This window comes from Entelurus aequoreus, linkage group LG02 (assembly GCF_033978785.1).
Source record: "Entelurus aequoreus isolate RoL-2023_Sb linkage group LG02, RoL_Eaeq_v1.1, whole genome shotgun sequence".
Classification (NCBI taxonomy): domain Eukaryota; kingdom Metazoa; phylum Chordata; class Actinopteri; order Syngnathiformes; family Syngnathidae; genus Entelurus; species Entelurus aequoreus.
In genome coordinates, this window is record NC_084732.1 from 14,189,631 (window position 1) to 14,216,560 (window position 26,930).

At 41.1% G+C, this 26,930-nt stretch overlaps 1 protein-coding gene across 2 annotated transcripts in view; it reads right to left on the reverse strand.

Annotated features, from left to right (window-relative positions):
- LOC133630750 (kinesin-like protein KIFC3) overlaps positions 1 to 20,938 on the reverse strand; it is a 28,808-nt gene extending 7,870 nt beyond the window's left edge. For both annotated transcript variants that reach the window (XM_062022476.1, XM_062022469.1), the window contains exons 1-11: positions 20,485 to 20,938; positions 10,575 to 10,695; positions 7,679 to 7,824; positions 3,810 to 3,930; positions 3,619 to 3,662; positions 3,375 to 3,440; positions 3,196 to 3,306; positions 2,913 to 3,122; positions 2,621 to 2,773; positions 693 to 840; positions 486 to 616 (exon numbers count right to left, since the gene is read on the reverse strand). In XM_062022476.1, coding sequence (XP_061878460.1) covers positions 486 to 616; positions 693 to 840; positions 2,621 to 2,773; positions 2,913 to 3,122; positions 3,196 to 3,306; positions 3,375 to 3,440; positions 3,619 to 3,662; positions 3,810 to 3,930; positions 7,679 to 7,824; positions 10,575 to 10,695; positions 20,485 to 20,673 — 1,440 coding nt within the window. In that variant the 5' untranslated portion in view covers positions 20,674 to 20,938. The remainder of the gene's footprint in view (positions 1 to 485; positions 617 to 692; positions 841 to 2,620; positions 2,774 to 2,912; positions 3,123 to 3,195; positions 3,307 to 3,374; positions 3,441 to 3,618; positions 3,663 to 3,809; positions 3,931 to 7,678; positions 7,825 to 10,574; positions 10,696 to 20,484) is intronic.
- Positions 20,939 to 26,930: the final 5,992 nt, after the last annotated feature.

The window sequence follows — 26,930 nt, forward strand, 5'->3', positions numbered from 1 at the left end:
TGTCTCAAGGATTGTTTTTAGTTAAATGTTTGCAATTGTTTTTCTGGGTTCTTCACAAGGAAACACTACAATGTTGAACTGTTATGACATTGTATAAAGTTGCGTAGATGGTTATTGTGATGTAGAGAAATCCCATATATTTTTTAACCCATTTTATTAAGAGAGTTCTCATATTTTGAAATGCAAATATTGATGCTCCTCTGACCCGCAGCATTACACACGTTACTTGATGTTTTTTGGTGCTAAATTAACCACAACATTAGCGCCACAAAACATTGTCCGTTTCCTAAAAAATAATGTTAAAAAAATGTTTTAAAACCGTGTCCAGCTGATTACTGACATATTATTCATGTTTAAATAACTTTTACTGCCATTAAATATTGGCTCCAAATATCAGTTTGCGGCCCCCTTGACTACTAATTATCAGTATCAGCCCTGAAAAATATATATCAGCCGAACTCTAAGTCACCCGTAGGCGATCCTACCTCGTGCTTTGCGTCAGCGATGGCCTTGTCCAGCATGACAGGGAAGTGGTGGACTTGCTTCTTCAGCGTGTTGTAGTCGCACGTCAGCGTCCTCAGTGCCGGATGAAGACCCACCAGCTTCATGCGCACTCCTGAGGGACAACAAACCAAATAAAATCACATGATGCTGCGCTCTCTGAGCTGGAGTGGACACGTGTGATTTTTGACCTGCCAGGTTGTCGTGGACGGCCTTCATCTCGCTCTCGGCCCTAACGAAGGCCTCCTCGATCACTCGATCCTTCTCCTCCTTCAAGTGCACAAGCTCCGCATCCAGCTGCTTCTGAGCACGCTCCATTTCGCCATCGTAGACCGCAATCTGTGCACATCACATGACATTGCTCACCTTCTGCTACAATTGACGACACACTTGTGTAGACGGGGCTTAAACAGACTGCAGGTCAATGTTTGGTTTAGTTTTAAACTCGTTTCATCAGTCATGGCGCATGATGCCAGCATGAAATGAGACTGTTAGCTAACATCAAACACTTTTGCTAACTAAGCTACGCTAAAATCACCAGCAAAAAAACAACAACTTTAAATGTGAACTGCACTTTTTGGGGAATTCACATATGTTTGTAACACAAAAACACATGTTTTTCTTTTTTTCTAAAGTCGTAAAATACGGCAAGTATGAGGTGGCTAACAGTGCAGCTAATAGGAGTACACTATTCCACCCATAAAGCCCTTATCAAAAAAGCGCCAAACATACTCCATTTACATCTCGTGACCTGAATATTAACAAAGTATTAGCGATATTGTTATTATAAGCGCTAACGCAGAAACTATTTTTAGTGGCGCCGTGATCACAAAGAGCTAACTAGCTTATGCTGCTATATTGACATATTGAGCTGGTGAGCCTATGAGTTGATAAAAGTTAACTCGAGATTATAAATCATGGCTCTCACCTGGATAGTAGAAGGCTGTGGCCATTAACCAAGAAGTTGGTCAACTTTGACAATCTACTTAGACCCGAAGATGGCGAGAAAGACACAAAAAGACGGTCATTTGCGGCCCTTTTCTTTACCTGCGTGAGGATTAGGAATGAATATTCATCTAAACAGGAAAATATGAACATCCCATCAGTCGGCATCCTACTGAGAGCAGACATTGTACAGTAAGTGGTTGTTTTATTATATTTATAGATGCGTCTGTGAAATTAATACGCCGCTATGAGCTTAAAATGACCAAATAGGTAAATCGTACATGTTATTGTGAATGTGCTTGTTACTACATTACATACATACTTACAGCGTGTATATAAAATGTTGGAGGCTTTTAGATATTTTTTTGGAGCGCTTTATAGAGGGGGGTGGGGGGGTCACCCACATCTGTGGTCCTCGCCCAGGTTTCTCATAGTCATTCACATTGACATCCCACTGGGTTGAGTTTTTCCTTGCCCTTATGTGGGATCTGAACCGAGGATGTCATTGTGGCTTGTGCAGCCCTATGAGACACTTGTGATTTAGGGCTATATAAATAAACATTGATTAATTGATTGATAATTGCTAGCTGATTTTTGCTAGCGTTTATTTACAATTTAGAATGCATTGAAAAAAGAAAAACATGTGTTCTTGTCCCACACAGGAATTGTGAATGATAAAGAAAATTCCCCCATAAAAGTGCAGTTCCCCTTTAACGTTGGCATTTGACCACTGATGATGTCATAGGTAGTCCATGCACTGGGGCGGTAGACCGTTTCAAGGCTGCCCACTTTTTTCAACAGTGTAAAAAGACTCATTTGATTTGTTTTGGCAGCAGTGGAACGACTCTTTTCTAAGCCTCAGTGATGTCACAGGGGTAGGGGCGAAGCCAACCTTGGACCTGCGCTCAAACTTGTATTTGTGTGCCGCCAGAAGGCCGAGTTTGGAGACGAGCTGCAGAAATGACAGTGTTTAGATTCTTGCCCGGAGACGGATGCGCTCTTCTATTCCCTGCCTCAGAAATAATGTGATAATTTTTCTATAAATTCATACATATTCACTACGACCAAGTTTTAAAAGTGATCCAGTGACTGAGGCAGTGTATTCAGATACTCTAAGACAATGTAAGACACTCTAGACATAATGGGCTAGCATACACACACCAGAATACGTTACCTGCGTCCTCAGTTGAGCGCTGGTCCTTTGCGACTCGTGCAGCTGCGCCTCAAGTTCTCGCAGCAGGTGGTGCTGCACACACATCTGCTCCTGCAGCAACACGTTCCTCAGCTGCATCGCCGTCGAGGACTCGTCAGTCTCCACTTCCTCTGCCTGGGTGTCGCACCAAGGACCACACGAGTCAGACACAAGTCAGACATTATGTAAGTTCAGAGTGCTGTGGCATACATGCTTTTTGCCATTTGAACAATAGCACCCTCTAGTGTTTAGTGTATGACACCAAGCGTTCTACCTGCACTGCCTCCTCAATCTGCAACTGGTCTCCAGCTTTCTGGCCTGATGCCTCCCCTTGTGTCGTTTTAGACCATTCCAATTGCTGCTGTAACGTGTCCACCATGGCACTTTTTTCCATCAACTGTCTCTCCAGCTCAGCAAGGTGGCGCTCTCTCTGACGGGCCTGGATCTCCTGGCGAGACACTTCCCTCCGCAGCGCCTCTACATCCTGCGGCACACGCCAACGATCAGTCAGTTGTCCTGTACAGCTCCACCTTTTGCCTCAGCCGTGTGAAAGGTACCTGGTTGCAGCTGCATGCTACTTCGGCGCTTCTGCAAGAGGTCAGCTCGCGCTTCAGATGCCTGTTTTCCGCTTCCAGGATCTCCAGCTGTTTCTCCAGGTCTGTCGCCCCCTGCAGGTGGAAACAAGGTTCATTCAGAGCACTGGAATGAGGTCACGTAGTCTCTGCTCCCAACACACCAGTTCTGAGCGAAGTCTCGCCACCTCCTGTGTTTGGTCAAGAAGTTTCTTCTCCAGATCTTCAACCTGCAAACACAACAAAAAAACAACTCAGCATGTCACACACTTCATCTACTGCAGATCCTGTTGGTGTGTGCGCTTCTCATCAAGTGCATTGCTGTGGTGTTCTACATCAACTTCCCAGTATGGAGAATGTCATTTCAGTCAGCTGATGGTAGTCCAATGATCTGGGTGGCTGACGTACCTGGGAGTGCAGCCGAGGGATCAGCTGCTCTTTGTCCACGCCACCTGACACACACACACACACACACACACACACACACACACACACACACACACACGCGTTACAACACTGCTGTTGTGTTTCTTTTGGGATTAGTTTAACAAAGTTCTAGAACACGAGCGCATGTTTTTCCAGTTGCGAGCTGAACTCACCGCTTAGCGCCACGCCTGCCTCCTGCGCCGCCGCCAGACCGCTCGGCCGTCCGAGCGCCGCGTGGTGCAGCGCTTCAGAGTCGAGGCGGGCCCGACGATCACACACTTTGTCCTGAAGAGACTGGACACACACAAACAGGACGTGAAAACCATCATGGATGAGCGGAAGACTTATGTAGTTGCTGTTAGCACGTTGGCAAAAGCACAATATAAACTACCGTACTCAACTTTTTTCCCACCACTTTTAGGCAACAGAAAGTAATATATAAATAGTAGTAGTATAAATAAAATCAAACTTTAATTGAGCCATGATTGATGTAGAAAAATGTGTCAACACATGACAGCAGGGTTATTTACAGTACTCATACTGTATTTACAAAATGCACAAACAAAACATTTGCTTTCGAATGTGTTTAAAAAGTGATTGGGCCTGACAAAATAGCACTCTCTGCTGGTTGTTGCCAACTACTGACCTCAATGATAGCATAGCGGTTTAATGAACCAAAATCAGTAAAGGTTTCAAGTCTGCAGTGTCGACAACAAGCAAAAGCGAAGGGGAACTGCACTTTATTTTTTATTTAGCCCATCATTCACAGTCCTTATGTGAGACAAGAACACATATGTTTTTTTTTTGTTTATGCATTCTAACTCTTAAACACCAGCAAAAATCAGTTCTCAATCGAGGTAAAGGGATTCACCCTATTCCACCTACTATATATATAGTGCTCTAAAAAAACATCAAAAGCCTCCCCGAATGTTTTATATACATGCTGTAAGTATAAATGTCATGTTGTAACAGGCACATTCATAATTACTAAGGGTTAGGGCCGGACAACTAACCAAATTTTAATTTCAATTTTGATTATGATTATGGCTTCTCACGATTGTGAAAATACAATAGAAAAAAAACAACGATTAAAAGGTCCGCGAAATGTGCATGCAAATTGTAGAACTTGTCATGGTGAAAAAGATGAGAAGCAAAAGAGTGAGAAAAGAGCATGTCTACGAGAAGTTTGTGATGTCGCCATAGTTGCTATTTTTTATTTGACACAGTGCTAGTATGCCTAATCAATAATCACTAAGCTCAACAAAAAAAGTAAGGGATTAATTCCACTTACAGAGGCACATAATTGGCCAAAAAAAACGGAATCCGCTGATAAACGCAAAATAATATCAGGGAAATTGACATAAATGTGAATATAATGTTGTCATTGTGAGGAGAAAAACGTTTGTTTGGGAAAATAACGTTTCCGGTAGCGCTCATTCATCCCCGACACACTCAACCGCCCTGCCCTGATAATGTAAATGTCGAGACGGTCACTTGAAACAACGACTAAACTACGAAACTAAGTTAGCAAAAACAATCTATACACCCACAAAACATCTCATCTGCTTGTGTTGTTGTAATGACATCATCCACATAACGAACAAACAGTGGTCGCAACTTAAGAGGAACTCTCGCTCTCTTTTTTTTTTTTTTTAACAGCCTCTCAGCTTGACGAACAACAGACCCCTTCACAATAATAGCGCGGTGCGCAACATACGGTCTGACTTGTGGTAACAAAAAGGTTTTAAAAAAGCACCTCGCACAAAGATAATGCACTCATAGCACATTTACAAAATGATTATGCCTTGACCTCAAATACTGGTCACAGAGCGCCCCTGGCGACGCAGCGACTCCATAGACACAAGGAGAAGTCATTTCACCAGAAAGAAATAGAAGAGATTGATGGAGGAGGATATGGAAATTAGGGAACGGGGCGCCAACACCAAGAACAAGAATGAGGGAGCTTACATGCTTCCGCACACCTGGGATGCTGTCTGTCATCGGCGACGCCAGGGCGGAGAACAGATACTGTATTGCCAGGTCGGGGAACTTTATTTAGCAGGTAAATCTACTGTTAAAATGTTGGTTGCTGTACTTTAATTGAAAATGTATTGAATTTTTAAAATGTGAGCAGAGAATGTTTCCTCTTGTTAATTTAACCTAAATGATTGGTTGCACTATATTCAATAAGATGTGACTGCATTGGCCAATAATTGTTGTTTACTTGCTTGTATGTATTCATTAATTTATTTATACATAATTCCTTCACAAGCAACAACAGAAATAAAGGAAGTGTCCAGTATGTATTTCACACACACTGCTTGATTTTTTTTTGCTAAAAAAAATACTGAATCGATTTTAACTCACTGAATCGTATTGTTTAAAAAAAAAATATATATATAAATGATAAATGGGTTATACTTGTATAGCGCTTTTCTACCTTCAAGGTACTCAAAGCGCTTTGACAGTATTTCCACATTCACCCATTCACACACTGATGGCGGGAGCTGCCATGCAAGGCGCTAACCAGCAGCCATCAGGAGCAAGGGTGAAGTGTCTTGCCCAAGGACACAACGGACGTGACTAGGATGGTAGAAGGTGGGGATTGAACCCCAGTAACCAGCAACCCTCCGATTGCTGACACGGCCACTCTACCAACTTTGCCACGCCGTCCCTGAATCCCTGAAATACTATTGTCCCTGAATCGTATCGGCAACCACAAATATCGAATCGAAGTTGAAACTAATCATTACACTCCTAATAATAACACGCAATATTTACGTATTTTGCCCTTTTTAAGAATATTGCGGCATATACATTTTACAGATGTATCTCAACGTTCGCTATTTTCTTCAACAACAGCAACAACTAATCATGGTAGACTTAATGAGAACCAACGACTACTACTTTGGGACAAATGATGATTTGTATATTTTTGAGCTACAAGTTTTAGAAGCTGTGTGCTAAACAGATCCAGTAAGTATTGCTCAGTGCTTAACAAGAAATACAAACTACGAACATAAAATAATAACCTACTGTACAATGTCTGCTCTCATTGGGAAGCCGACTAATGGTATGTTTATATCTACCTGTTTAAATGGAGGATTACTCATAATCCTCACACATGTTTAAAAACAAACAAAAAAAGAAACAAGCGTCTTTGTGTCTCTCGCGATTTCTGGGTATAAATTTAATCTCAAAGTTGACTAACCTCTCGGTTTATGGCCACAACCTTCTGCTGCATTGCCATCTCAGAGGCGATGCAGCAGCTCACCGGCTCAGTATATTAATGTAACGCATAAGCTAGTTACCTCTCTGTGATCACGGCGCCGCTAAAAGTAGTTCCTCTGCATTAAGCGTTTATAATAACAATATCACAGATACTTGGTGAATATGCAGGTTATGACATGTAAATTGAGTATTGTTGGCAGTGTATGGATGTTTCTTAGAGGTTTTTATGAGGGCTTCCCATTAGCTGCATTGTTAGCGACCTCGTACTTGCCGGATATTACGACTTAACAAAAGGAACTAACAATAAATAGACAATAATAAACATCCATCCATCCATCCATTTTGTACCGTGAATGATAGGCAAAATTCCAAAACAAGCACAGTTCCCCTTTAAAAACTAAATTGCAGAAGAAAAACAAGAAGAAGAAGCTTGTTACGTTGGTGGATGTCCACCAGCAGGACCATGTGATCCTCTGGAGATGGAACAGTGTGGCAGTGCGAGAAAAAGAAAAAACAGAAAATAAAGAGGCCACAAATAGTGACACTGTACTCTCACTGGGTCAACTCCTTAGTCCAGGATCGTGGAAGTCCAGGATCATGCCGAACGAGGACAGACAGTCTAAGACTATGACGGACCAGGACTGCCAGTGGTGTGTGTAAACATTCCAGCACTTTCAGGATCAATGAAACCCCTGAATAATCAAATGCGATAGTAAATATGTACAGGCTGAGAACGTGGATCCAGTAAGCACGCTGGAGTCTTAAAGGTTTGTGACGTCACTGTGAGTGGGGGAGTATTGCAGCGTCTCACCTGGATGAGCAGCTGCTGCTGCCTGGGTGCGCTTGATTCGTTCAGCTCTGCGGTCAGAAGGGAGCGGCAAGAGAAGGCGGGGCTCGGCAGAGACATAAAGGAGGCGTCCTCCTCACCATCACTCATCAGGAAGTCAAGCGAACTCGCTGCAGGCACAGGTGGATTGGCTTTCAGTCACTTCTTGACCACACACTGACACGCATCTACACCTTTAACTGTGTGATGCATGGTTTTGTTCCACAACAGCACAAACACAATGTTGGTGTGCGGACAAAAAAGTGTGGCCTTAATCTCTAAACTAATTGGCTCACTCTAATCAGCTTCCTAAAGCAGCAAGAAGGGGAATTGTTTTCAGCTGAAAGCAGGTCACGGCTTATGACGTGCACACTTGTAGATGTCAAATCATCTCAAGACAGTTATGAAACTTTCAATTACTCTTCAAAAGCACTGCTTTGTTTTTTGGTGCTCTAAAACAAAGTAGACCCAGAAGCAGAATATACAGTTTACAGGGAAACAAACAGGAAGAGGTGTCCACCACGCAACTTCCATTTATGAACCCCTCTATTTGTGAACTTTTCAATTTTTGAACATTTAGATCATGGCAAATATGCTTTTCTGTGCGAACCATGTCTCTGTGTATGAATGCTTCATTCATTCATGTGTCCTGCTGGCAGTCATTTTGTGCTTGCTCAAATTGAAAAAACGACTTCATACCCCAGCACATTTTTAATTGCGATGAGAACTGACTTTTCTGGAAAAAGATGCCAACGCGGACCTATTTCACAGCAGTGGAGAAGACTATCATTCAGCAGCACCTTTTCCAAGAGCACACACACACACGGCGCCTTCCGTCTTCCCCTCTGTATGCTCCTTTCTCTCAACTAGTGAGCTGCTCCTTTGTCTATGTCAATGTACTGCAAGTGGATTTTACTCTTTAAAATGTTTATAATTGTAGCAATATGGTTGGTAAAGTTAGGGATTTTCGTGATTTCTGATCATTTGAGGACACCAAAAGAACTTCTGTATGTGTGCGCATATTGGCAGAGTAGCGCATATAGCAAAGTACACCTTGTCGTTGTTGTACTAGCTTGTTAATAACGATATAGTTGATTCATCATAGCACTTCATATTGCCTTCAAAGTGTCCAAACCTTACCTAAAATAGGGATGTTTGTCGAGGCTTATTTATATTTACATTGTTTACATTATTTCTTATGGATACATTTGCTTCACGATACAAACATTTCTATTTATATATTATCTATATTAGGGCTGGGCGATATGGCCTTTTTTTAATATCTCGATATTTTTAGGCCATATCGCGATACACAATATATATCTCGATATTTTGCCTTAGCCTTGAATTAACACTTGATACATATAGTCACACCAGTATGATGATTCTATGTGTCTACTTTAAAACATTCTTGTTCATACTGCATTAATATATGCTCATTTTAAACTTTCAGGCAGAGAAGGAAATCACAACTAAGTAAATTTACCAAAAATGTATTTATTAAAGTTATTAAGCAGTGGCACAAACATTCATGTCATTTCCAAAACAGAAAGTGCAAGATTGTCAGACATTTTAAAACAAGCTATTAGTGCACTTTTGTGCATGGTGTCACTAAGATGACTTATCAAAACACTAAATTAAAGTGCACTTTTTGTACAGAACGCCACTACAATAGTTTAAAAACATGATGTCACACAAGATATTTCAATAAGTGTCAAATAAAAATGAGCTGCATAATAGGAAATCAAATAGTGTTCGTCCTTCGCTATGTTGTATGTTCCTGCGGACATGATCTCCTTTTGTTGTCGACTCTATTTTTCAAACGGTGTTGATGTGAAAATGTTTGCCTCAGCATTTTGATGGTGTGGGCGTGTGGCACCGAACGGAGATGTTGACATGAGTAAGCACTCTTCATTCTCTAGTAGGTGACTTTTCAAATTATGCAACATATTAGCAGTAATGCTACTTTTTGTAGAAACGCTTTTGCCCCACAGTTGACAAATTACGGTTGTCTGTTCGACATATTCTCACTTCAAGCCAAACCACCGCCAGACGATGGACCCCATGCTGTTTTTCTTGGGAATTAATTCTTCCTTCATTTGTTACCAGATTCGCAACTTCTTTCTCTCGTATTACCACTCGCACCACAGCTAACTTTAGCCATGTCGCTACCTCTCTGCTCCGCGAGGGCGTATACATATGTGACGTATGACGTGACAGTATGTGACGTATGTAGAAGGTGCGCTTGCTGTCTGTGAGAAGGAGACACAAGAAGGAGTGGGAAGAGCCTGTCGTGTAATGCCAGCAGCTAAAAGCAACTGCGTGAGAACGTATACTCGAATATCACGATATAGTCATTTTCTATATCGCACAGAGACAAACCCGCAATATATCGCGTATATCGATATATCGCCCAGCCCTAATCTATATACAAACCCTGTTCAAGAAACAATTAAGTTCATATATCGAGCTTCCATTGTATGTCATTTAAATGAGCTTTCTGTGCTCATCGCTAACTACACCGACTGGCTCACATGTCAACACAGCTTCAGTATGGTCGACTGAGCAAACACACACACACACACACAATGTGCTGGAGTGCCACAAATGTTATTGCCTTAATGCATTTCATTTGCGCTGTTAAGGAATAATTATTCTGCCTCAAAACTCCTCTTTGGGAGAGGATCTTTTATGACATCCTCAGGCTGAAAAGCAACTTCAAGAGCATAAAAAGATTATTTGAAATGCGACGCTATGCACAGCGGAAACATGGACATATTTACTATTGTTTAGCATAAATGTTGACCGTGTGCCCACTTGTTTGTCTCACTGCTGCCTCAGACCATTCATGACAGATACACGCATGCACACACACACTCACCGTCAAAAGAGAAGTCGTTCTTCCAGAGCTCCTGCAGACAGGGGGTGTGGCCGAGGTCCCACGTCTTTCTTGGTCCAAACATGACCGTGGGACTGAGCAGCTGGAATGACTTCCGGACCGGCTGCATAGAAAACACAGACTCGTTGGTTAGTAGTAGTCATTCCATACTGCGATTTAAAAAAAAAAAAAAAAAAGTCTACAACCAGCAACTTTCTAATGACAACCAGATACAGCAGAAGCGGTGTCTAATGTGCATTAGTGCCACCTGCAGGACCCAGAAGGAATATGTTATCAGACAGACATTTTAGCGATTGGTGGGCCTTAAATGTGACAAGTGAAAGTTTTTCTGCTGACTGCGGGAGACAAGTCAAAGAACGGCTTAGAGCCTCTTACAACAAATATATCCATCACTCACAGCTCTCCACCCCATTCCACCATTATCTATGCGCCACTATTCCCAACTGCCTGTAAATCCATCATCCTCGTCGCTCACCTGTGCTCGTGTGCGGTTTGATGAGCGCACCCGGCGCTCGTGGTCCGACCAGCTCTTGTTGATGAGCATTCCGACCCAGCCTAGCATGCCGACATGCACACGGTCAGGAAGGACTAAATGAAAGTAATCTTATCATCTTGGCGGCCGGCAGATGGCCCGGCGTGTCACGTGTGTCACATGACCCGACAGTGTAGCATTAAACTAGGGTGGACAACGCTGCTCTGCATATAAAGTGTTTCCCACACATTCATTTATTTGTGGCGGCCCGCCACGAAAGAATTACGTCCGCCACAAATAAAATAAAATTAAAAAAATAAAAATTAAAAAAATAAAATAAAAATATATACATATATATATATTTTTTTTTGTCCTGTCTAGCTTCTCAGGCAAATCATATAGTTGATGTAGATGCCCATATAGGCTGTTCAGATTTACTTTACAAAAGAGAAGTGTAGGATACTTCTCTTGTTGTTTTATTTGTATTTGACCACTACTGTTTTCTGTTTTTTTTGTTACTGACTGTGGCAGGACACCTCTGCCTCTGTTTCACTTTATGTTGCTGGTAAATAATATGGTTGTAGTAGTAGGCTAAAGTTAAATTATGTAGTATGCACTAATTAAAGGGGCAGAGCTTTGAGACATTTTAGCTTTTATATTTTATAAGATATATTTTTTGTAAGAACCACAATTAATAAATATATTTCAGTGAATAACTTATTGTTCAAATCTGTATATAAATATGTACATAAAGTGTTGTAATTATATTGTAAAAGGGATGGATGGATGGCCCTTTAAAAAAAACTGTTATTAATTAGTAAGTATACATTTTTTGAGCCTTTTTAGAGAAAATCATATTGTAGTAAATTATGCAAATTACTTGATGATGCCATGGTGACCACGCCCATAGCCACGCCCCCACAGGTATCTTGGCAGTTTATGGGAAACACTGATATACACAGTGCAAGGAAGTTGAATTCTGGAGGATTTGTGTTGTAATTTAACAACTTTTGTGTTCTTATTGAATCCATACATCTTCTTCAGCGTTTGTACTGGAGATGTCCGATAATGGCTTTTTTGCCGATATCCGATATTGTCCAACTCTTAATTACCGATTCCGATATCAACAGATACCGATATATACAGTCGTGGAATTAACACATTATTATGCCTAACTTTGTTGTGATGCCCCGCTGGATGCATTAAACAATGTAACAAGGTTTTCCAATATAAATCAACTCAAGTTATGGAAAAAAATGCCACCATGGCACTGCCATATTTATTATTGAAGGTTGAGGTGGGCGGGGTTGGGAGTAGCGGGGGTGTATATTGTAGCGTCCCGGAAGAGTTAGTGCTGCAAGGGGTTCTGGGGTATTTGTTCTGTTGTGTTAATGTTGTGTTACGGTGCGGATGTTCTCCCGAAATGTGTTTGTCATTCTTGTTTGGTGTGGGTTCACAGTGTGGCGCATATTTGTAACAGTGTTAAAGTAGTTTATACGGCTACCCTCAGTGTGACCTGTATGGCTGTTGACCAAGTATGCTTTGCATTCACTTGTGTGTGAAAAGCCGCAGATATTATGTGACTGGGCCGGCACGCAAAGGCAGTGCCTCTAAGGTTTATTGGCGCTCTGTACTTCTCCCTACGTCCGTGTACACAGCGGCGTTTTAAAAAGTCATACATTTTACTTTTTGAAACCGATACCGATAATTTTGAAACAGATACCGATAATTTCCGATATTACATTTTAAAGCATTTATCGGCCGATAATATCGACATATTATCGGACATCCCTAGTTTGTACTCATTATGGTCGTGGGCGAGCTGACGCTTACCCCAGCTCACCTAAGGCTACAGGGAGGGTACACGCTAAGGGTGCAACAATTAGTCCACATTGTTGACTAAAATCGACAATATTTCAAATTCATTTGTCGATAATAGTTATGTCGGTTATATACGGTTATGTCATCACTAATTTTTTTCTAGACAAAAACGAACATGCATGCTTGGTGGCCAGTAGAGAACCAGACCAGAAAAAGCTAAATAGTTGCAGCCACTGTAACAACACTGTGAGCAAAAACATGTAAAGTATGGTAAATTTCAGTCTAAACAAGTCAAAAACAAAAATAACTTGCTCAGTTTGCAAATACCTCGCTTTTAATAGCAGAAAGTCTGTGATTCGGGAGCATTTAAAGCAGAGGCATGTTAGACCGGACAGGAGTTAGCTGAGCTAACAACAGCCAGACGTAGCTGAGTAAAAAATAGATTTAATCATCATTTTAGTCAAAGTCCGCCAGCTTAGCTGTGTCTATATACCTGTGTACATCTTTCTAAACACATCATCATCACAAATTACAGCTAGAAAGTGTGTTGTTGTTTTTATTGCTGCTATTTTGACTGCACTTCACTTCCTTGCTTTTAAATGGACAAGTTTGATTTGATTGAAACTTTTATTAGTAGATTGCACAGTTTAGTACATATTCTGTACCATTGACCACTAAATGGTAACACCCGAATACGTTTTTCAACTTGTTTAAGTCGAGGTCCACTTAAATCAATTCATGATAACAACTATTATTTTGTCACAACCCAATGAGCAGCAAGGTTTATAAGTATTTCTGTATAAAGTAGTCATCTTTGTTGCTGGGTGGCAACACACCTAAAAATACTGAAAATTACTTGAAAACCGGATGACTAAATTTGAGCCACTTTATAATCCGATTGGTCGACTAACCGTTAAGATAGTGCATGATTAGTCGACTATCAAAATGGTCGTTATTTGCAGTCCTACAACACGCTAGACTGGACAAGTCACTTCAAGTTTGTACTCATAACAGAAGTAATTTGAAGACCCTTTCCATTTGGAGCAAGTCTAGAATCATGCTCCTCATACACTGAAGAAAGTTGAACAAATGACTACTGACTGCATCTGACGTAAACAAGCTACAGCAACACCTTAGTTACTTAGACACATAAATCAAACTACAAAATTTTTTTCAAAAATAAGAAGATTTAAAAGGGTGCCTTTAATCATGTAAATCACAAGTTTGGATCCCAGTGTTCTATGTTTGCTAGCAAGGTTAAAATGTCAATGCAAGGATCTGCTAATGTGTTTGCAGCGGTACACAACAGTGGTGCTCTAGTGTTTTTAGGAAGTTGCTGCAAAAATGTTTGTCTTCCAAGTTTTGAACTGAACTAGTGGACCGGTATAGTGTCATTGCTGGGATGGATTCGGCCCAAAGCCTCCCAACACTGTTCAGAGAGGTGGACTGTGTGTCCCGTATAAAAACAGCACACACGTTGTGAATATCGTGTACTGTAGGTCAGATGAGGATGTTGTATAATTGGTATTGCTTCATCTTTAAAATGGCTCGCCATGCAGTGCAGTAATGTCATGCATGCTTAAAGCACTGCCAGAAAAAGTCCTAAAAAAATAATGGTCTCTCTGAAAATTGCAGATTTTTCCATGTATTAGTGTTCGAAATTCAGGGTTAGCACTCAGGTTTCCTACTTGTTGCCTAAAATTTTCCAGGACATCTTTCACCGCTACGGAGAGAAATGATCACACTATACACTAATACATTCCACCCACTAAGAGGTATTTTCTACAGTTGTAACTGCTAACTGATTTAGCCATGTTAAATCACAATCATTTAAGCCAACAGTGGAAATAATAAATGGCAGTTGTTCAAATGAACATGTAACGGCGTGGCGCAGTTGGGAGAGTGGCCGTGCCAGCAACCTGAGGGTTCCTGGTTCAATCCACAACTTCTACCAACCTCGTCACGTCCGTTGTGTCTTTGAGCAAGACACTTCACCCTTGCTCCTGATGGGTCGTGGTTAGGGCCTTGCATGGCAGCTCCTGCCATCAGTGTGTGTGAATGGGTGAATGTGGAAATAGTGCCAAAGCGCTTTGAGTACCTTGAAGGTAGAAAAGCGCTATACCAGTACAACCCATTTAAATGAACATGTAATAGATTTTACTGCCTACATTTCTCATTTTAAAGGGCTGATGTTCTTTGTTGACAACTATTTTATTGAAAATTAACCAGCTTAAGTCTACTACAAAAGTAGCTAACCTCTCTAATTTCTTTACCCCTTTTATCCGTGCAGATACACGGTATGTTAATTCATATGTTGTTTTCTTCCCCTTATTTTTACTCTTTCTACTGTCAACAAGGCTGCAACAAATGAACACATAAAATACGAAGGGAAAAGTGGCCGAGAATATAACCTGTTAGCTATAAAATCAGATCTTGTGTGTTGCATCTTACTGCATATCCTTAACAGGGTCTGAATAGTTGCTAAATGTAGTGACAAATTCAATTGGAAGCAAAACTACTCTCAGCAGAAATGCAAATTTGATTGACTGATATCATCACATGGGGCGCTGTGTCTCAATTCTGCCCAGAATATAGGGTGACAGCAGACATGCATGCATAACTTTTAGCCTTTATGACCGGCAAAACGACTTAAATTGATCTGAAGTTACTTTAGGAGCTAGCAGATACACAACAGCTAAGCACACCGGCTAGACCAGGGGTCGGCAACCTTTACCACTCAAAGAGCCACTTTGGAAAGTTTCACAAATTAAAGAAAACAATGGGAGCCACAAATTTTTTTTGATAATTTAAAAAGAAAAACACCGCATACAAAGCTTAAATTGCTTTGCGCTATGTTAACCAGGGGTCTCTGACACACGCACCGGCACGCATCTTAATATGGAAATTTAATGTTAGTGCGGCCCGCGACTTTTAATTGAATGGCGCTTGATAGCGTCTTTCTTACCAACCCTCTCAATTTTCCGGGAGACTCCCAAATTTCAGGACGACTCCCAAATTTCAGGACGTGCCAGGATGTGTGGCACTGCTTTTAGCGCCCTCTACTGCCTGCTCAAATAGTGTACCTGCTTGGCCACATGTTGAATGCAGCTTTTGCTTGCTCAGTTGCTCACGTAAGTGACAGCAAGGCATACTAGTTCAACAGCTACACAGCTTACACTGACGGTAGTCGTACAAAAACAACTTTAACACTGTTACGTTACAAATATGCGCCACACTTTGAACCCACACCAAAAAAGAATGACAAACACATTTCTGGAGAACATCTGCACTGTAACACAACATAAACACAACACAACAAATACCCAGAATCCCATGCAGCCCTAACTCTTCCGCTCAACCGACGCACGGAGAGGGGGGGGTTGATGTGTGGGGGGGGGTTTGGTGGTAGCGGGGGTGTATAATGTAGACCGGAAGAGTTAGGGCTGCATGGGATTCTGGGTATTTGTTGTGTTGTGTTACGGTGCGGATGTTCTCCAGAAATGTGTTTGTCATTCTTTTTTGGTGTGGGTTCACAGTGTGGCGCATATTTGTAACGTAATAGTGTTAAAGTTGTTTTATAAGGCCACCGTCAGTGTAAGCTGTGTGGCTGTTGAGCAAGTATGCCTTGCTGTCTCCTACGTGTGCAAGTAAAAGCTACATATAACATGTGGCCGGGCTGGCATGCTGTTTGTACATGCTATAGAGGACAATTAATGCGGTGCCATTAGGGCACGCCCTTGATTAAGTAATTAGAGTGAAAATAGGATTATATTTGCCCTGGGAGATTCTAGGAGAGGCAGTCTCCTGGGAAAATCGGGGGGGGGGGTCGTAAAGTATACTGGGGAAACCGTGTGGGTTGGCAAGTATGCAGCTGAGCCGCATCAGAGTGGTCAAAGAGCCGCATGCGGCTCCGGAGCCGCGGGTTGCCGACCCCTGGGCTAGACATATGTAATAAGTGTCCTTAATTGAACAATATTGCAGTCTTAAACGACACATTTCGCGATATAAACAATTATCATATAATTATAGTTGCATATTACTTACAAAGTCTCCAAGGCAGAAGCATATTGTATCTAACAGACGTGTCCGCATCATTTAATTTACTGCATCATGATCTCAACTTATTGAATAATTGTGGCCACTCGGCGTCGCCAAAAAAAAAACAATTACTCCTCCACCTAAATTTTAAAGACAGCAGAAGTCGATTCCAATTGTACATAAAGAGGTGCTGTAAGTATTTTTCACACCTACTGTTGTTCTCAAAGTAATTTCACTTGATCCAGTCTTTTCTAATATTACACTATTAAAAAATATACTAGGGCTGCAACTAACGATTAATTTGATAATCGATTAATCTGTCGATTATTACTTCGATTAATCATCGGATAAAAGAGACAAACTACATTTCTATCCTTTCCAGTATTTTATTGAAAAAAACCCCAGCATATTGGCACCATACTTATTTTGATTATTGTTTCTCATCTGTTTGTACATGTTGCAGTTTACAAATAAAGGTTTATAATAATAAATTTAAAAAAATTAAAACTTTTTTTTTTTTTTTAATTGTCTCTGCGCATGCACATAGCATAGATCCAACGAATCGATGACTAAATTAATCGCCAACTATTTTTATAATCGATTTTAATCGATTAGTTGTTGTAGCCCTAAAAAATACAAGTGCTTAGGGCTGGGCGATATGGACCAAAACTGATATGCCAGTATTTTTAGGCCGAATGGCGATACACAGTAGGGAAGGGATTCAAATGGCTCCATTCACTAGTAGATCTCACGTGACAGGAAGGTGGGGTGTTAATTATTTTGCAATGCAGTCTACTGAAAACGATGGAAAGTGCCAGTCTTCATAGCAACGGACACTGTGGTCAAAGTTGGAATAGACACAAAACACATTTTAAGATATTAAACACTCTACTGTTGTCTGGGGGATAACATGGATAGTGCACGCCCCCACTTTGTCACGTTTCATGTGTCAGGTAAACCACGACGAATGGGGCCACAAGATTCCCCTTCTTACTGTACGATACATATCTGTATTTTAAACAAAAAGTGCAAAGTGTGTGGTTTAAACTCAACATCACATTACTGTAACTACCAGTGTTCTAAAAAAATACTTTAAAAAAGGAACGTTACGTAACTTAACCAAAAGAGTAATTTAATTACTAATAGAATTACTCTTTAATAAGTGTAATTACTATGAAAAGTAATGAATGCGTTACTTATATGTCATATGCAAGTTTAGAAGCAGTGTTTGCGTGCATGTATGAATTTGTTAGCTTTAGCAGTTAGCAGCAGGAGTTTGTCGGCTCTGACGGCTATTCTGTTGAATATTTTTACCGGCTTGTGTTACCTCTGGTTAATAAAGCGGAGCCGCCGCCCGCCCCCTGCCAGCCGCCGGAGCTACGGTGCGGGCACGTTGGCTGTACCCGAAGGTGAATGTGGTGGGGGGGGGGTCGGTGTCTGCAATGCGCCGCAGCGACTCCAGATGTGCACCAAATTTGTAACAAAGGCATATCGAAAGATATTTGTGGTATTGTCTCAAATAAAACTTTCTAAAATATACCGATAAACTGTAATACTGGTGTACCACCCAGCCCTATTCGTGCGGATACCGTATTGATATAATTTTGGTATTGGCCGATCCTCAAGCTCCTATATCGGTATCGTATTGGAGAGAATGTCTTCTTCTGCGGTCATCTTGTTCAGTCACTCTCTGAAATTTAATTTGTACCATCACCAAATGAAGTACTGCCACACTGCCAGTAAGGGAGTTGATTTTAAGTCCATCTTCAAGACGGAAAGGCCCACATTTCATAATAGCAGCCTAGAGCAGTGTCCTATTTTCAGTCACCTTGCTGGAAGTAGAACTCCGTGGCTGGTACTAATCTACAGTTTTCTTCACAGACTCACCCACCCGGTCCAGCAAGAGTCACTTTGATCTTATCAGTCCATACTTGTCTTTCAGCTGTCCTTACCTTGGCAAGGAACGCTTTGTACTTCTGGACACACCATTTGTGAATTATGACAGTACTGAATGACGTCTTCGGTCAGCTTCACCTTGCTTTAAATTAGTCTCAAAATATTTAACACCTTATTTCTCACCAACTCTGTTGACTATTTGCTACAAAACCTGTTATGGTTCTGTGATAACTCGCCAATATGGTCATTTATTTTAGTACTGCGTCGCTCTGAAAGACGGGTTCAAACGCTTGACTTTTAAGAGTCATGTCTTTTATTTTTTTATATATAAAGGCCATGCTGATGTCCTCCTGACACATTTTCCCTTGTTACACAAAAACCTTTAAGCCTGAGCACAACCATGACTCTGTCATTAGCTGGCCCATGCAAGCAACACGGTAACAGCGATAGCAGTCTAGCCTATTTTATCGACATGCTAACAGCATTATCCAGCTGCCTCGTTCTATCAACGTGCTGACAGCGTTAGCAACAGTTGTAAAGGAACAAAATGGTAACACACAATTTTCTCTACGAGCAAGATGTGGTTAATTTTTTCTCTCAATATCCAGAAGCATTTCAAGGCACAAATTAGATTATTTTTTTTTAGGTACATATATACACAGTATGTATGATGAGTCCACTATTTAATAAACTCACTTGCATGTGCAAGGACAAAGGCAAAGGTATATAAAAAAAAGCATGGTCATCATCATGTATGCATGATTTGATCAAAGCTAACACGCCCAATCCTGAGCAGACACATCTGACCTTGTGTGTGTGTCTGTGTGTGTGTGCTGCCTCCATCTTTGTTCCATTATTCTTACCTCGGTGGAGCCATCATCCCTCCATCCTCATCCTCGTCCTCCTCAATATAGCCTCATAGTGACACACAGCAGCAAGATGTGTGTCAACGCCACCCACCGACCCCCTTAACACACACGCACACACATATGCTTCGTTTCCCCAGCAACAGCAGCTACAGCGTTACACCTTTAGCTCCGCCTCTTATCCAGCCCCCACCCATACAGATAAATATTTCAGCATCCAATGAAGCAGGTGGAATGGCTCCTCCCCCAACATCACCCCAATGACCACTGTGAAAGTTGGAATGCAGTTGTCAGACAGCCACGTTGTATCCCACCGGGCATCTTCCTAATTGTTTATGCTACGGTAGACAAGTGATTATAGATTTTCTATAGTGATTACAATCCCACAGGAGGAAATTTTGTGTTGCACGCCGCACAATCAAACCACACCCCCTGTGAGCCTCACAGAGCATTTGACAATAAAAGGAAATATTACTATGACGCTGCACGGTTGTACACCACAACAGAAGTGTGTATTACGGAGTGTCGCTTTTTGTTTCCGCACATGCGGTGGGTCAAAAAGCAGTTGACCGACAAAGTGCTCCACTTTCCGTGACATCATGTATGAAAGTGGGATTACATAACATTTTTAATCTGACCAAGCCTGCTCACGTAACGAGTCGGCAGGCCGACCACGTGACCACTGATCAGAAATATTGACATTACTGATGACATCACACCTCCAAGTGAACATCGCGACAGTAGCCTGGCGTGTCAGAGTAGTCAGGGTAACGATACCATACGATGGAACACGGCTCACCTGGACTCGCTTCCGGCGGGCGCCACCTAGTCTGCCCTTCATCCTTGTGCACTTCTTCTGAGGAATCCCATCCCCCACTAAGAGTCCACGGTCGGGGACCTCACCAAAGTTTGGGCTCACGTCCTTTTGGGTGTAGCTCTTAAAAAAGCTGTAGAGCGCCAGGACCGCCAAGGGGCACAGTACATACATGACCCCGCCCCCCCTTAGTCTTAATTTAGATCAGCATCACTGGATCACCGCAGGACAAGACCAGTGCTCCTAGTCTCCTTCCGGCTGCATGGTGGCCAAACTTTGGGTGCTGTGCTCTCCCGTGGATGTATAAGACTATAAGCAAAGTGTCTTCTTAATGAAATGTTTTTTGAGAAGATGAAAATACGAGGAAAAAAAGAAACACGTTTGTGGTCCGCTTGAAAGAAAGACGTCCTCACTTGTGTTTTTGGTTAGGATGGTAAGACTCCCAGGCTGCTGATTGGACGAGGTGGTCGGTGCACCAGCAGATTAATGCTTCACCTTACTCACGCTCGCACTCGGACCACCCCCTGTCCCTTCCCCATGACCATCTGTTGCTCAGGACGATGATGATGTAACACAGTGATGACAGATAACACAATGCTAATGTGGGCACTCCAGTAGGTATGAGAGCTGTATTATTAAATAACAAACATTTGAATTAATTATTGAGCTTGTACATGCACTGCATCCTACTGACAGATGGTTTCAGTTTTATGACCACCTTAATGTATGCTTCAAGTTAACTTTAACATTACAACTTTACCCACAGCAAGAACCCAACAACCAGACACACGCCCGCTATGTGACGACCTGGAGGATGGTGGTATGCGGCGTGACCGACAGAGACAATTCAATCTTCTGACCCATGCTTCGCATCAACAGAAGCCTTTCCAGTCCGCTGATCACTTTCAGTACTCTAATGAGAGGGCGGGGCCTCAGTGAAGCCACTCAGTGTAAACCAATCAATTGAAGCTTTGTTGTTAGGGTTCACTGAAGTTTTTCTCCAAGTGTGAAATGAACATAGTCTTCCTTCATTAGCAAATCAACATTATCCCTGACAGCAATGAAAGTGTGCCATTACCATGGTGACCGTGGACCACCTCCTTTGGTGGTCTCAAATGTTCCCTGGCCCCAACTTGACATTTTTTCACGAGACCAAAAACTGTCAACAAGCTCATTTAGATTGTGGAACCTGGTCATGTGACTATGCAGGACACGGTCCAGTTGGCTACACACTATACAAACTTGTTTTCATTCACATAGCAGTTATGGCTGCCCTCAGAGGGCTGCTTGTATCAGCAAATTATGTAGGAATTTGCCTGTGCATTTAATTATTATTTACATTTTTTATGTACACAGTTAGAAAAAACCTGTAGATTTTATAGTAAGAACCTGGCAACTAAGGTATTAGAATTTTACTGTAAAATATACAGTATTTTTACAACGTATTATGATAAATGGAAATACAGTACCAGAACTAAAAGAAAAGTACTTTTTACGGTAAAAACAAGAGGCTCAGCGGCCACAATTTTACTGTAAAATATATGGTGGTTTTTGCTACCTATTACTGTAATTATTATTACTGTAACAGTACCACTGTTTTTTTTTTATTTTGGCAACTGAGCTGCCAGTTTTAGAAAACCTGTACCATTTTTCCCATTTACAGTAATAGTGTAAAAAAAAAAAAACGTAATATTTACGGTAAACTCAATTGGCAGAATTTAGCAGTAAAAAACTGTTAGTTATTTTTTTTTCAGTAATATTCTTTAAAAAAAAAAAAAAAACATTATAAATGTTACCGTAAAATCTATCGTCATTTTTGCAGTGTACAATTGGATGGATAACTTGCTTTGAAATCATAAGTCAAAAAGCTATTTATATATTTTTTAAGGAAATTATGATACTAGGATAGTTGCTCCAATATTAGATACTATTAAAGTTTTAAAAATGTATGCATTTCATGCAGTGCATGTATTTTTTTCTGTCAAAATGAAAAGAATGAATACATTTAGTAAGAAAAAAATAAGGTACTTAAGGGACAAACGGTAGAAAATGGACTTTGACGCATATTATTACCAGCCGTTCTCAAGCTAAAAAAATTATGTTAAAGTTAAAGTCTCAACGATCGTCACACACACACTCCGTGTGGTGAACTTTATCCTCTGCATTTGACCCATCCCCATGTTCACCTCCTGGGAGGTGTGGGGAGCAGTGAGTAGCAGTGTGAGCCACGCTCGGGAATCCTTTGGTGGTTTAACCCCCAATTCCAACCCTTGATGCTGACCGCCGAGCAGGGAGGCAATGAGTCCCATTTTTATAGTCTTTGGTATGACTCGGCCGGGGTTTGAACTCACGACCTACGACACTCTAACCGCAAGGCCACTGAACAGGTATATATATATATATATATATATATATATATATATATATATATATATATATATTAGGGCTGCAACAACTAATCGATAAAATCGATTATTAAAATAGTTGCCGATTAATTTAGTCATCGATTCGTTGGATCTATGCTATGCGCAGAGTTTTTATTTTTATTAAACCTTTATTTATAAACTGCAACATTTACAAACAGCTGAGAAACAATAGCCAAAATAAGTATGGTACCAGTATGCTGTTTTTTTCCCAATAAAATACTGGATAGGATAGAAATGTAGTTTGTCTCTTTTATCCGATTAATCGAAGTAATAATCGACAGATTTATCGATTATCAAATTAATCGTTAGTTGCAGCCGTAATATATATATATATATATTCTTATTTTAACCAAAAAAATGGAAAGTATGATAATATAATAGCTCCGCCACTCCCAGTCTGTGGAACACTCTCCCTGACCACCAGAGGGCACCACAGACTGTAGATGCTTTTAAAAAAGGCTTAAAAACCCTTCTTTTTAAAAAAAAGCATTGTTTTATATATAAACACACTAGTTCTATCTATTAAGCTGTTGTAGTTTTTATTATTTTTTATTATCTTTTTATTTTTTTAATACACTGTAGCACTTTGAGGTTGTTTACTCAATGTAAAGTGCTTTTTACAAATAAAATCTATTATTATTATTATAATTGTTCCAATATTGGATACTATTAAAGTTTAAAAAAGGTATGCATTTCATTCAGTGCATATATTTTTTTCTGTCAAAATGAAAATGAATGCATTTAGTAAGAAAAAATAAGGTACTTTGACGCATATTACGCCCAAAAAAAATGATGTGGCGGGCCAGATCTGGCCCCCGGGCCTTGAGTTTGACACCAACTGCTGGACAACTGTAACTCTGCAGTTTATGTGTCAATTCTCACACAAAAAAAAAAAAAAAGATTTTAGACAAAAAGACACTGAACTATGATGTAACACATTTTATAACAAAGCCATGCTTGCAAGACGCTCACTCTGGACTCAAACACAAACACAAACACACCCAACGTCTATTTATATGAAGGAGTGACACACCCTAAGAGACACACAAATATACTCTCTCTCTCACACACACACACACACACACAAACCACATGTGTTCCAGATGTTTCCACATGAAAAAGTCGGTAAATGATCTCAGTCTCACAAAAGGTTGATAGTTAAAATCACCCTGAATTTAAAACTAATGTGAATAGAAACACTAAGTTTGACGTGAACTGATGTCACGTGACCATCAAGATCCCAAGCAGGATGTGTCAGGGCGCCTCCCTGTGGCATGCAGCGGCAATTGCACAATTGTCATGGCCAGTTGACAACATAGCAATTCATTTTTCATATTAAATTAGCCAGGAATGTTTTCATCGAATTGAAAGCAGACAACGGTCACCATGGTTACCACACCACGAGACACGCTTCTTTTTAATCACGTGATAATAAATAATATGTTGGCACAAGCGACAGCTGTCAATCACGCAAACAATCACCTCCACCCCGCCCCTCCCTCGTCGCCATGGCGACACGAGCACGTGCTGCCAGGTGACGTGGGGCAGTCCTTTTTTTTTTCCTACCCTTTTGTGACGCGAAACTTCTAGAATGACAGAATAAAAGAGGGTACCACGGTACAAAACACAAAAGACCGAGGGGATGGTGGAAACTTCCAGAATGACAAACGACTTTTGGAATGACAACGAAAAAGAAAAAGACTAAAAAGGCGGAAACATTTACAATGACCAACTACGGCGCGTTACACGACGACGTCGGCGGACGAGGACTAGAACTTTTCTTGTCGTACCTTCGGTCAAACGCGGCGACTTGTCAGCTCTCCGCCGCTTCCACTGCTTTTGCTCCCTCCTCGTCACTGTGGAAAGGTTGACGTCGACGCCTTGTGACGATAGTTAGTGGCGAAAAGTTGGCGCCATTGCTGCTTTTCCGGTGGCTAGCCGCTGCTGCCTTCAGGCACTGCTGACATGTGGGAAAAAATACAATCCGAGCGTGTGGCATGCAAGGCTGCAAATATGTGTGAATGTGGAACACGGACTCATAGCCCTTTTTATTTGTAAAAAAAAGAAAAAAAAAGAAAAAAGGAAACACATTTTAATAGTACTCCAAGACAACCATGAATTGATTTACGTGGACCCGACTTAAACAAGTTGAAAAACTTATTCGGGTGTTACCATTTAAAGGCCTACTGAAATGATTTTTTTTTATTTAAACGGAGGTAGCAGATCCATTCTATATGTCATACTTGATCATTTCGCGATATTGCCATATTTTTGCTGTAAGGATTTAGTAGAGAACATCGACGATAAAGTTTGCAACTTTTGGTCGCTGATTAAAAAAAAACCTTGCCTGTACCGGAAGTAGCGTGACGTCACAGGTTGAAGGGCTCCTCACATTTCCCCATTGTTTACAATGCAGCGAGAGAGATTCGGACCGAGAAAGCGACGATTACCCCATTAATTTGAGCGAGGATGAAAGATTCGTGAATGAGGAACGTTAGAGTGAGGGACTAGAGTGCAGTGCAGGACGTATCTTTTTTCGCTCTGACCGTAACTTAGGTAAAAGGGCTCATTGGATTCCACCCTTTCTCCTTTTTCTATTGTGGGTCACGGATTTGTATTTTAAACCACCTCGGATACTATATCCTCTTGAAAATGAGAGTCGAGAACGCAAAATGGACATTCACAGTGACTTTTATCTCCACGACAATACATCGGCGAAGCTCTTTAGCTACGGAGCTAACGTGATAGCATCGTGCTTAAATGCAGATAGAAACAAAATAAATAAACCCCTGACTGGAAGGATAGACAGAAAATCAACAATACTATTAAACCATGGACCTGTAAATACACGGTTAATGCTTTCCAGCTTGGCGAAGCTTAACAATGCTGTTGCTAACAACGCCATTGAAGCTAACTTAGCAACGGGACCTCACAGAGCTATGCTAAAAACATTAGCGCTCCACCTACGCCAGCCAGCCCTCATCTGCTCATCAACACCCGTGCTCACCTGCGTTCCAGCGATCGACGGAAGGACGAAGGACTTCACCCGATCATCCGTGCGGTCGGCGGTTAGCGTCGGATAGCGCGTCTGCTATCCAAGTCAAAGTCCTCCTGGTTGTGTTGCTACAGCCAGCCGCTAATACACCGATCCCACCTACAACTTTCTTCTTTGCAGTCTTCATTGTTCATTAAACAAATTGCAAAAGATTCACCAACACAGATGTCCAGAATACTGTGGAATTTTACGATGAAAACAGAGCTTTTTTGTATTGGATTCAATGGTGTCCGAATACTTCCGTTTAACTATTGACGTCACGCGCATACGTCATCATACATAGACGTTTTCAACCGGAAGCTTAGCGGGAAATTTAAAATTGCACTTTATAAGTTAACCCAGCCGTATTGGCTTGTGTTGCAATGTTAAGATTTCATCATTGATATATAAACTATCAGACTGCGTGGTCGGTAGTAGTGGCTTGAAAAAATTATTCAGGTGTTACCATTTTGTGGTCAATTGTACGGAATATGTACTGTACTGTGCAATCTACTAATAAAAGTCTCAATCAATCAAAAAAATACAAACACACACATGTCTGAAGGAAAACTATGACGTCTTCATACTGGTGGGGTCAATAACCAAAGTCCCGTAAATCAGTGGTCCCCAACCACCGGTCCGGGGATTGATTGAAACTTTTATTAGTAGATTGCACAGTGAAGTACATATTCCGTACAACTGACCACTAAATGGTAACACCTGAATAAGTTTTTCAACTTGTTTAAGTCGGGGTCCACTTAAATTGATTCATGATACAGATATATAATATTTTCATAATACAGTCATCACACAAGATAATCATCAGAGTATATACATTGAATTATTTACATTATTTACAGTCCGGGGTGTGGGATATCAGGGGGGGGGAAGGGGGGTTTAGGTTTGGTTGGTATCAACACTTCAGTCATCAACAATTGTATCATCAGGTACCAGTCCGTGACACATTTGCT